The sequence below is a fragment of the Pipistrellus hanaki genome (genome assembly GCF_964339955.1).
Source record: "Pipistrellus hanaki genome assembly, chromosome: 10".
NCBI classification, from domain to species: Eukaryota; Metazoa; Chordata; class Mammalia; order Chiroptera; family Vespertilionidae; genus Pipistrellus; species Pipistrellus hanaki.
Genome location: NC_140512.1, coordinates 20,756,408 through 20,768,995, shown reverse-complemented (window position 1 = coordinate 20,768,995; position 12,588 = coordinate 20,756,408). Strand labels below are relative to the sequence as shown.

Genomic DNA, 12,588 nt, shown 5'->3' with positions numbered 1-12,588 from the left:
ATACCTGAAACTTATATGTCAACTATACTTCAGTAAAACAATACAAACAATCATGGTGATCTCTAGCAATGTCCTAATTCTCTCACAAAAAGCCAAAGATGCAATATATATGGTATTTCTTGGCCTACTTATACTCATTTTTGGCTTATATACTGGAAATTTCAAATAGTAAATTACCTTTACTATTTAAATTATCCAAAGTATTTCCAAACTTTGTGAAAGCAAAGCATGTTTGCTGAATAGATTATTTCCTAAATTCCCATAGGTAGTATTTATTTTCTTTAGAGATTAAATAGTAATGATAAAGATGCTCCTTTGGAGAATTTTTCACATTCATTTTTTTTTAATCCTTACCTAAGAATGTGATTTTTATTGATTTTGAGAGAAAGGAAGGGACAGAAAAGAAAAAAAAAAAAATATATATATATATATATATATATATATATATATATATATATATATATATGAGAGAGAAACATAGGAATGAAATAAAAAACATGTTCTTTGTATGGAAAAGAGAAATAAATAGAGTTATGTTTGGAAATCAGTAAAGTCTACACTTTGACAGAAAGCTGTTACATGTCATTGGTTCAATAGTTTCTCTTTTTTAAAGAAGTTAGCAAATAGTAAACAATGTAAGCATTTTTTCCCCTCTTTACCCACAAGTATCTTAAATATTTGGGCATTAGTATCAAATATTGCAATTTAGACTCAAATGTTATTTGTTCTGGATTCAGATCCCTAGTTAGAAATTTTATGTTAAGACAGGATAATCAGTTCAATCTTCAAGTAAATATCTGTTTTCTATACGAGAAGAAAATGATTTCATTGTTTAGCCAAAGAAATAGACTATAATGGAGAAAACATTAGCAACTTGAGACAAATCCCAAATCCTACATGCAATATAATATTATTCTGCCCATCAACATTATGAATGCCTTACAGGAAACCTACACATACAAAAGGCTCAAATGACAGCCTTGCTGATATCATCATTTAAACCAAGCTATAATACTTCCTTTGGTAATTTAATGTCTGAAAGCTATGTGTTGCTGTAAATTTAGATTGCCCAGCTTGAGGGTTCATGTACACGAGTAAGCCATGACATGGTGCTGATCACAGAAAAACAAATATAACCATTGTGAGTGAGATACCGCTCTGTCTTCATGGCTGACAATGACCAGTTCAGCCGTAAGAGTTCTCCTGTGGTGCTCATGTAATGTGTACACTCACAAGCTGGCTGATAGCAAATAATACTGTGACTTGAACAAATGTGATGCAGTAAAAACCTGATACAGGAACTATTCTAGAGAACAGCAATAACTATATTTTCTGAGACAAGAGTGACTTCCACTAGTTTGTGTTTGTGTGATTGTACAGAAATATATAATTGAACTAGTAGCCCTGCGCACAAATTCGTGCACCAGTAGGTGGCTGCCGCCCTCCTGTGGCTCTCTCCACCCCTATCCCCCCTCTCTCCCTCATAGCTTACTGCCCTCTCCCCTCCTGTAGCTCTCCACCGCCCGCTTGTAGTTCACTGCCCCATCCTCCTGCAGATCCGCGATCCAGTCTTTATGCATTGGTCATTACACCTCAGGGCATAATGGATAATTAGCATATTCCTCTCTTATTATATATAATAGGATAAGGATCATGTGACAGTTTTGGAGAAAGCATACTTAAATAACACAAAATGTTGTACCTATTTTTTCATATATAGATGTGTATAATCCATTGAGTACATAAAATATTAACAATTTGCTGTAACCTTAAAATGACATTTTTCATTATCATTAACTTTGAGATTAGTTTTGCTTTGAAAATGTGATCATCCCTGTGTGATTTTTAATATTTCTGTTCTTCTTACTGAATATTTTATCTTTAAGGATAAAAATATTAAGATAGACTTAACAATTAACCCACTTAGATGATATGCTTATTCATATACTTCTCAGCATTGGTAATAAATTGCCAATTTATCCCTGTACTCCCAATATCTAAAGAAAGTTTCCTTTTCTGTCTCGTATAGCAATGTATAGCTAGCTCCAGGAATCATTTATAAGAGAATGTCAGTTACTTGATTTTAATTCGTTATACCATGTAATAAAATCAAACTAATTATTTAATTTTCATATATATATATATATATATATATATATATATATATACATATACACACACACACACACACACATACACACACACCGTATTTTCCGACGTATAAGACGACCCCCTAATTTTACAGTTAAAACATAGGTTTAGGACTATATTCACTGTATAAGACTACCCCCCACTTCAAAGAAAAGACTTACTTTGCTGTCAAGATCTGCAGGTAATTTTTGTGCAATTTTGGTCTTTTGCCCCCGATTTTCTGTTGACTTTTTTTTGTTTCAAAAGTCATCTTATATGCCAGAAAATACGGTGTGTGTGTGTGTGTGTGTGTGTGTGTGTGTACCAGCTATATATACCAAGTATATACCAAGACTCAGAAAATTAAATAATTAGTTTGCAAGTAATTCAAAGATCTTACATATTTTATTGATTCCATACTCAATAGTGAGGCATTATATCCATCTTGGGAAATCTCTATAATTTTCAACTTGTAAACTTTTTAAGAACTATCTGCATTTTAAATGTGTGTGATTTGAGCGGTGTTATCTATGTTTTTGTAAATATTTACTATGTTTTTCAATTTAGTTTAATTCCAACAACTTTGTACTTTAATAAAACTTCTGAACATTGCAAAAAATCTATAAGATATATTTTGGGGACAGCTAGGGAAATTTTATTATAAAATGTGTAGTATATGATATTGAATAAATATTAATATCTTTACAGTGATCATATATTTAGGAAAATTACTTTTTCTTAGAAGATACATCCTAATAAAGCATTTAAGCATGAAACCACATCTGCAACTTATTTTCTAAAGATTTTCATATATGCATATTCACAGTACATACATGATATATACTTTCATATGAGAGAAAAATAAGTAATGGCAAAATACAATTCATGAATTGAGGTATACCAGTATTCAATTGTACTCATATACCAACTTTTCTATTGACTTGAAATTTTCAAAATAAGAAATTAAAGGAAAATGCTTATTCTTGTAAATGAACAATCTTGCTTAACTTTATATTAAACTAGAGGCCTGGTGCATGAAATCATGCACCGGAGGGTCTGGCGCCCTCTTGCAGTCCAGGACCCCTGGGGGATGTCCGCCTGCTGGCTTAGGCCCACTCCGCTGGGAATCAGGCCTAAGCCAGGAGTCAGACATCCCTCCCGCAGTCCAGGACTCCCTACTCCTTATCTCCCACCTGCTCACTTCTTACCACTCAGCTGGCTACTCCCTATTGGCAGGCTCTTTACTGTGCAGTTTGCTGCTCCTTAGCGCTGCCTCGGAGGCCAGAGAGACTCCTGTCACCACTGCTGCACTCGCTAGCCATGAGCCAGGCTTCTGGCTGAGCAGTGCTCCCCCTGTGGGAGTGTACTGACCACCAGAGGGCAGCTCCTGCATTGAGCATCTGCCCCCTGGTCAGTGCATGTCATAGCAACCTGTTAGTCCCCTGTTTGGTTGATTTGCATATTAGTGTTTTATTATATAGGATATCCATAGTCTATCTTTGTATTATTTATTTTGGAAAAGTTTTAATATACCCAAAAAATGTTAGAAAGTATTGAATTTTTAAAGAAAAGTATGCTTAATTAAGAAAAAATTTATAAGAAGGAAGACGATAGTGACTTTATACATTGGGAATGATCATTTTAGGAAACTTTGAATGAATGTTTCTCTGCTAAAAATTTCCACTATTAATTTGGAATCTAACATTTACCCAGGAAATGTACCTAATAGGAGATTCAGAGTTATTATATCACAAGTGGTAGATGGAGAGAGACTGAATTAATTTTGATTAAAAGCAAGGTCAAGTACCCACCTTATAATTGTAGCAGTGAACAAGAAATATCAGCTAATTAGACCTCTTTATGAAAGCTTAGGCAATCATAGGATTTTGAAATTAAAAATGCTGTCTTTTTAATATGATGATAATTTTAAGCCCTTTATATATTTCTGCACTTATAGGAGGAGCCGAAGACAAGATGTAAGACATGGCAACCCATTGACCCAATGCAGAGGATTTAATCTCAAAGGTAGTAAAAGTGAGCAATGATCAAACTTGATAAAAATAGCAATGCTCCATACCACATTTCACTTAGGGAAACCTAAAGTTCTTGGTATTTAAATATGGTAATTAAAAAGTAAATGCTATTTGTATGTATAATAAGAACTGTAAAAAAAAAAAAAGTCTGGGAATTTTCAATATTTGTCATTTTGTTATTGGCTTATTTCACTTAGCATAATGTTTTCATCAGGGTTCATTCAGGGTTGTATCATATGTCAGAAGTTCTTAACTGTTTAAGGCCGGAAAATATCCCATTATGTGTATACTAGAGGCCCAGTGCATGCAGCCCAGCCTGCACTGTCTCCAATCTGAGAGCCCTTTCTCAATCCAGAACCAATAGCTCCTAACTGCTCACCTGCCTGCCTGCCTGATGCCCCTAACTGCTCCCCTGCCAGCCTGGGCCCTAACTGCCCTCTCTTTCTGGCCTGATCCCCCTAACTGCCTATCTGCTCTTCACTCCATGCCTGATCCCCCATCAGCCTATTTGCTCTTCACTCCTTCCCTGTTCACCCTAACTGCCTATCTGCTCTCCCTTCCTCTCTGTGCCCTTCAGACCCCCGATGCAGGTGTACTGAGAGCTCTCCACCGAGGCCCTGCCCCATCCTGATTGATCATTACGTGACAGCATGCTGGACAATTTGCATATTTCTCTACTATTAGTATAGATATCAACTTTTTTACCCATTCATTCATCACTGGACATTTGGGTTGCTTCCACTAGTTGGTTACTGTGAATAATCCTACTCTGAATATCGGTGGCTTGATTTTACAATTGATAACCGTTCCCTATACTTTTGACAATCCTGCCTTGCCTTTAGATTAATTAGTTAATCTAATCCCTTTCTTCCCATTTTGACATGAAGTTATCATGTTATTATACTTTCCCCATTAATCCCTTCTCCCCTCATCAACCCAACCAACAGAAGTATCTCCAGGCAGAACTCACCAAGGTGCTGCAAATGTGCCTCTGTTAACGTTTAACACTGAGACTCCGATTGCTAATCTCTTTTAATCTGGAGTTAACTTTTCGTAATTACTGAGTGTTTCATAAACTTTGTGTCCATTCTCCTTAATGGCAGTAGTAGCCATAGTGATAGGAGTATTAGAATAGAGGTATGAACAAACATCGATGTTGATTTTGTGTCAGAAACTGAGCTAAATGTTTGAGTTTTGTTTTGTTTTTTAATGATTATTTCACTTAATGCTCAAGAAACTCTTCTCAAGTAGGGTCTGTTTCTATTCCCATGTTATAAGTGAGTATTCTGTCTGTTTAAGCTACCCCATGATTACACTAAAAGCTTTTCCTAACTTAAGAATTTCAGTAAAGAACCTCCATGAAATTGTTATACTCTGTGTCTTAGAGCCAAGTAAACTGAGGCACAGAGAGATCAAGTAATGTGTCATGTGTCACAGCCCATGACAGTGAAGTCAGGATTTTACCTCAGGTACCTCTGATTTCAAAGCCTATGGTCTCACCTACTCCATCCCACTTTGGCCACACATTGCTTCCTATCTTTTCTGCTTTTTCTGAGTTTTAGTTATATTACATTGAATATGGGATGGATCTGGCTTTAATATTGCCTGGCATTTACTAACTCCTTAGCTAGGATACATTTCCTCATAACTCACAGGCTCCGTTTGCTCAGCTGTGAGAAGCTGAGAGAACCTAAATCACAAGGATGTTGTAAGAATTAAATCTCAAAGTGATATTAAGTGCATTCCTGTTGTTGTTAACACCTCTGCTATTTGGTGTAAAGTGATTCTTGAATACATATTGATTTCCTTATGTCTTTCCTTCCCTTTGGACTAAATAAAACTGGTAAACAATGCACAGTATAATAGTCTGCTTGCTAAGTGATTAAGACTGCCTCTGGGGGCTGCCGTAATTGATCTAAATTTTATAGAGAACTAGGCACTCCAAGAGGAGAATATACTTAAAATTCCACTGTTTCTCTCTCTCTCCCCTTATTTTTGCTTTCCAGCCTATAGAAATGCAGCTGAAATTGTTCAGTATGGAGTCAAAAATAACACCACTTTCCTTGAGTGTGCCCCCAAGTCTCCACAGGCATCTATCAAGTGGCTGTTACAGAAAGACAAAGACAGGAGGAAAGAGGTGAGTGAGAGAGCACAGCGGCCATCAATCAGGGCTTTGCAGAGAGCCTTACAGCGCCATCCCTCAGTGAGGTGCAGATCAAAGGAGAAGGGAAAGGCATCTGAACATCCTTGTATGTCTGTGGGGTGACAGGTGCCACCTTCTGTAACATCCTTTGTCCTTGGGACTGATGGGTCAATTAGAAATCCTCTCTGCCTGCTCACCTCAACAACATGGTGACGGAAACAAGAGCGTGGGCACTCAGACAGGAGTAGTGATGTGAGGAAGTATTTGTAAAAGAAATAAGATGTGTGCAAATCCAGGAGCCAGGCTCTCACACAACAGCACCTTTGTGTGATTCACAAGATAAAAGGGACTTTAAAAGAAAAGTTCAGTTCTCCTCAGCAAAAAAGTACCCTGAACTATAACCTTTACGGTGAAGAACATTTTTCTGCTGTGTGGTCATCTGTTTCCACTGCTTTATTATTCATAACTCTTGGGGTTTGGTTGGGTAATATATGGAATCATTGTTTATGGGGCTGCTGCTTTTATTTTGTGATTTTTGGGGGAGAAACTAGATTTTCACATAAAAGAACACTTACATTAACCTTTCGCTGATTGGAAAGAGCTGTTTTAAAAGGAAAACTGTTATAAAATGGCATGGGGTGAAATGTTATAAATCATGAATTTCATAATATTGATGTCATGTTGTCTTGACACATGACAGAAAAAAAGAGGAAAAAGATATATTTATGCATAAAGCCTTGGTGTAGTCTAAAATGTAAAGCTGTTTTCAGTAAGTACGTCATAAAACGATAGAGAGAAGGGGAAAAGGGAGCTTACTACATTTATGTGAGTTATGTATGGGCAGTTTTGGTCCTACATATAGGTTAATTAGGCCTGTGTAGAATGGATACATCCCAAGCTATAGAATCAAGACATCAGACTTACTAAAAGTTGAGAAAATGCTTTCTAACTCTCAAACCTGCCTATTCAAACATGCTATGAACTGTTTAGGAAATGTGTGTACCATGCACTGGAATATTAAAACCTGGAATGATGACCACTTGCAGGAGCAGGGATTTATCTATCTGGAGAAAGAAGTGCTAGGTGGACTTCAGGGCCCCTTTTTGCTCCAGAATTCAAGGATATTAAAAAATTGTAAAGATATTTTATTAACTTTAAAAATGTTTATTGGATTGGATATCTATTTTTCTTTGCTACAAAATCTATCATCAAAGAAGTTTTGGAATTATATAGACTAATTTATTTTAAGTTCCTTGAAATGGATATAGACTATTATAATAATACTTTGCCTTGCAAAGTAACCTGGGCTAGCAGTGATGGTGAGTATCAGATAGAAATGGAGTTCTTGGGCTAGAACATGACACATGGACTTGAACCATCCTTCCTGAGAAAGTCTAACTGAATGTATGTTAATAGGAAACCTAAAAATCAAACAGGGATTATCTAATAGGAATAAAATGTTTTCTTTTCATTCAGTAAAAAGTTCAATAAAATAATACATGATATAACTAAATATAATTTTTATTATTTAAAATCAAAGTAAATGAATATACACAGCATCAAATACAGTTATTAATATAGGAATTAATAAATAAAATTAGAATGGAATAAGTTATTAATTAAATCTCTTGTGATAATTCCATTATTCTATTTCAAGATGTTCAAGAATGTTTATTCTGTTTATCCCCTACTAGTTTAGGCAATATATATGCTATTTCTCATATCAATAATATATAAATATTCAGTTTTTTAAAAAAGTAAGCTAAATGTAGAAAAATACAAATAGTTTTAAGGAATTGTATAAAGTAAAAAATACAAGCTTTTCTCCCTTTCACTTTAATACTTATTCCCACTTCCCAGAGTGAAAGGCTACCAAACTGATATATTTAATAATTATATAATCCTCCAACTATTCTCTATAATTTTTCTGGTCTCCCACTATTTATTATCAGTATATATGAAGCTATTTCATTTTTCTTGGTTGCATGGTTTTCCATTGTATAGACAAACCTTATGTTTTTTAAAATTATCATTTGGCTGGGTTTTTTTTTCTTGTGTTTCCTCTTAAAAACATTATGCAAATAAGAATGTGCATACTTGTAAGAGTATATCTCCTAACAAATCCTTGGAAATGAAATTGCTGCACTCAGTATGCATGTTATATGGGTACATATTATATAGATATTATCAAATTGACCTCCAAAATTTTCCCCAGTTTTGCACAAGAAAGGAAAGGCTTTCTTTCCTTTCATCCTGAATGTATTTACTATTTCTGATGCACATTTAAACTTTAAAATTTAACATCAAAACTTTTATACATTCTAGTCTTTACTTCCCCCTGCTCTCTCTTGTCTAGTCCCGTTCCATTGTCTATGTTTCAATACTATATTTTTTTGTGTGGGTAACTTCTTATCTAAAAGGACCTTTCTTGGATTTGGATCCTGTTAAAATATATATTTACATAGAAATGTACCATTTAGAAAAACATTTCACATGCATTCCTTTATATTATTTTGTGTCAAATTTCCTTTTGCCTCAGTGAGAGGATACTCCAGAGTAAATAGGTCAAGGACATTCTTAGCACTTAGATTTACTCTGTTCATTGGGAATGCTGTAGCTGGAACTGTAGGGAAGGTGGACTTCCAGCACTTAGCTGATGTCTAGCAAATGACCGTTTGCTTTTTGTGTTGTTTTTTCAGTGTAAGCCTACAAAATAACTATATAGTAACTCATAGCTTTTTATTACTTTTCTTCGGAAAGTAAAACCACTTATAAATCTTGAGACAATGACATTGAAGCTTATTTTTAGTGATTCTTTAGTATGAGATAACTGACAAAAGCCTTTGGTAATCTTCAAAACTGCCTCTGCTTATATAATTTTTAGTTAGGAGAATATTTATTCACTCATTCAAAAGGGTGCAATTCATCCCTTTAATAGTTGATTCATGTTTTTATTAATAAATGGGTGTGTTTTTTTCTACAATAAGAGGTGAGAACTCCAGTCTGAGAGATACTTTAAATTATGTGTGAATTTCATTTGCTATATATGTTGACGGTGAGTCATTTCCAAAAGCAACCAAAATTCTGGGCTTATCTGTGGAGAAACTACTTCTATCCAAAAGGAATTCACGTTAAGCTATTTTTGGCACTATGAGTGGTAACTTCACCCTCTGTTTTAAAATCTGTGTCCCCTAAGAAGGAAATTAGTTATTTGCCAAATTTGTTAAAATCAACCGTATTCTGTATATGTTGCCCATAAATTTTTAGAAGATACAGAGTTGGGTTTTCAGAACTTTGATGTCTCTCTTGTAGGTCAAGCTGAATGAACGCATCATAGCCACTTCACAGGGACTCCTAATCCGCTCCATTCAGGATTCTGACCAAGGACTGTACCACTGCATTGCCACAGAAAACAGCTTCAAGCAGACCATCGCCAAGATCAACTTTAAAGTTCTGAATTCTGACATGGTAGCCGTTGCAACAGACAAATGGTCCCCATGGACCTGGGCCAGCTCCGTGAGGGCTCTCTCTTTCCACCCGAAGGACCTCATGGGGGCATTCAGTCACTCGGAGATGCAGATGATTAACCAGTACTGCAAAGACACTCGGCAGCAACATCAACATGCAGAAGAATCCCAAAAGATGAGAGGGGATTATGGCAAGTTAAAGGCTCTCATCAACAGCCGGAAAAGCAGAAACAGGAGGAACCAGTTGCCAGAGTCCTAATGTTTTCTTACGTAGGGTGTATGCTCCCCAGAGTCTTCAATGGTCTGTCTGTCTTCAGTAATCAAATGTTGAACAAAGAATCTTGTTCGTACCCACGGGAAAGTCCTGAGAAAGGTGATTACACACTCCCAAAGTGAATGTTACAAGAACTGAAACACGCATGCATTTTCTTGTATGATAGTGGCTAGCACTAGACATGTCATGATCCTCATGGTGCATATAAATATTTAAATTAACCTAGATTTTATTTATATCTTTATTTACCTTTTCTTCGAATTAAGGTGGTGGTTGTAAAACTAGAATTCTTACATCCCTGCCTTGAACGAGGGCCATAATCCTGTGGTCTTCCAAGATCTCAATTTGCATAGAATAACAAATTCCAAAGTCACAACTTTTACATGGTCAAAATCATATAAATGCATGTGACTAAGTAACTGTCAAAGACTAGAAAAAGGACAAGAGGGCATCTAAAAGTTATATATAAGATAAAAGTAGTTCATGAAGAGATAATGAGTGTATATGCGTCCAGTGAACTATGTTGTCGGTTACTTTTAGCTTTGTAAAAATCGTCAGTTGCTAAGATCTGTCACTGACTTGTTGCCTTGTTTCCAGTAGATAAAATGAATGACCCTCATGACAAACAGCTTTGATTGGAGTTATGTCAGTGAAGCATTTATGTTTATATTCTTATGTTATCATATTCCAAACAAAAGCACTTTTTGGGGGGAAGTCCTTTAAGTTATTCTAAACTCAGAGACTATAACCTAATCCTGTTTTTAATAGATTGAGTTTGTTCTAATTTGTTATTTTGTGTGACAAATTAGTCAATATAAGAATAAAACTATTTTGAAATATCAAACTTGTATATGAGAGTTAAAACCATCAAAATGGAATAAGAAAAACAAAGTAGAAAATGCAATTTTATTAGCAAAATTTTATTAAACTATTACTACTTTTTAGCTTTAATAATTAATTCCATTATTAACTCATATTTTGCTTGTTTACCAACCTCAGATATAAAATTTATTTTTAAGTCATCAGTTAATTTTTAATGATCTTTTGTGAAGAGATGTTCATTTTGTGGACAAATGAAAAAACAAATCTAGTCTTAACAAAAATAGATATGATTTTCTTTTAAAAGAATGCTTGTTAATTATGTTCACTGATACATAAATACAAATGTGAGAAGTTTTGTGATGAATAAAATAATTATCTTCTAGTTGTATGCTTGAATCATTTTATCAGATACTTTAATGTGAATTTTTATTCCAAATAACAATTAAATGAAAATTTCTTTCTACTTTTATATTTCTTTTAGAGTCACAAATTTGTTCTTTCGTTTTATTTACCTTTAAAGGTAATTTCCAGGTACAAACAGAAATTGCATGATATATCTAATCAAAAAAGTTTTACTTGTAGTTAGCAATCTATGAAGAATGAATCAAGGTAAATATGTCACCTTTTTAAGCACTGCAATATAACGTTTCAAGAACTGAAAATCACTGTAAAAGTGAATGTAGTCACTGATCCAAATCTAAGAATATGATTAATTATTTAAGAGGTGGTAAATTATGTTAAAAGAAGAGGCCTCAATAGGGCAAAAATAGCTGTTGAATACAACATCATAATGTCCATTTTTAGATAAAAAGCTATTAATTAAAAACTATTGTTGCAAATAGGTATAATTCTAAAGTAGTCCGTGAAGCAAATATACAAATAATTTGCCTGTTTAAAGGAAATTATACAAATTATTTGCCTATTTCTCCTCAACGTGCACAGATAGAAAAGTGTGTCACGCCAAAACCATCTTCTGTATTTATTCTGCGTGCAGAGTTGAAAGTACAATCGTTTCAGAGTCAAAAGATAGGGGAAACCACACAGGACCTCTTGCTTCCTATAAATGATAAGGGTGTTTAGTTTCGTAATGTTATTTGTGCTATTTAATACATTTTACTTTAACATTATTAAATTGTATATACTTTTATTTTAAATTTATAGAAATCCTTGTTGAACAGAACTGCCAAATGTAAAGAAAATGTTCTTTTTAAAAAATATGGTTAATGTATACTGAATGTTGGTGGTAGATTGGTTTTATTTTGTGTAGATTGACAATTTGCAGACAGTACATTTTCCATTTGTATTACCGGTATATATAACATTTCCTAGAAAAGCACTTTTTTCAAAGTGTAGGTTTGTGAATAGATTGTAGCATGATGAAACTGTCTTTGCAGTGAATGTTCACTCTGTGTAAGAAAATAAGATCAATGTAGTTAGTAAGTTAATATTTAATTGGATGTCGAATAAAGAGTTTGCCTGGCAAAATTTAGGTTTTGAGATTCTTCTATTTCTGAGTGTGCAATCTGTAGCAATGAAAGTGGAGACAAAGGTTTTGACAAAAATTAAAAGTGATCCCAACAAATCTTTCAATCTGATGATTCTGTACTACTTCCTAATTGCCTCTGTATCTCCCTTGTTTATATTTCAACTTAACCTTGATTTTCAATAATTTTAATATATCCCTTATAATGATAATGCATTTCTAGAGCTTTATATTTC

At 34.4% G+C, this 12,588-nt stretch overlaps 1 protein-coding gene across 5 annotated transcripts in view; it reads left to right on the top strand.

The window, feature by feature from the left end:
- The window catches only part of SEMA3C (semaphorin 3C), a 147,858-nt gene extending 135,492 nt beyond the window's left edge, over positions 1–12,366 (top strand). For all 5 annotated transcript variants that reach the window (XM_084897061.1, XM_084897060.1, XM_084897058.1 and 2 more), the window contains exons 16-18: positions 4,088–4,155; positions 6,170–6,300; positions 9,619–12,366. In XM_084897061.1, coding sequence (XP_084753187.1) covers positions 4,088–4,155; positions 6,170–6,300; positions 9,619–10,032 — 613 coding nt within the window. In that variant the 3' untranslated portion in view covers positions 10,033–12,366. The remainder of the gene's footprint in view (positions 1–4,087; positions 4,156–6,169; positions 6,301–9,618) is intronic.
- Positions 12,367–12,588: the final 222 nt, after the last annotated feature.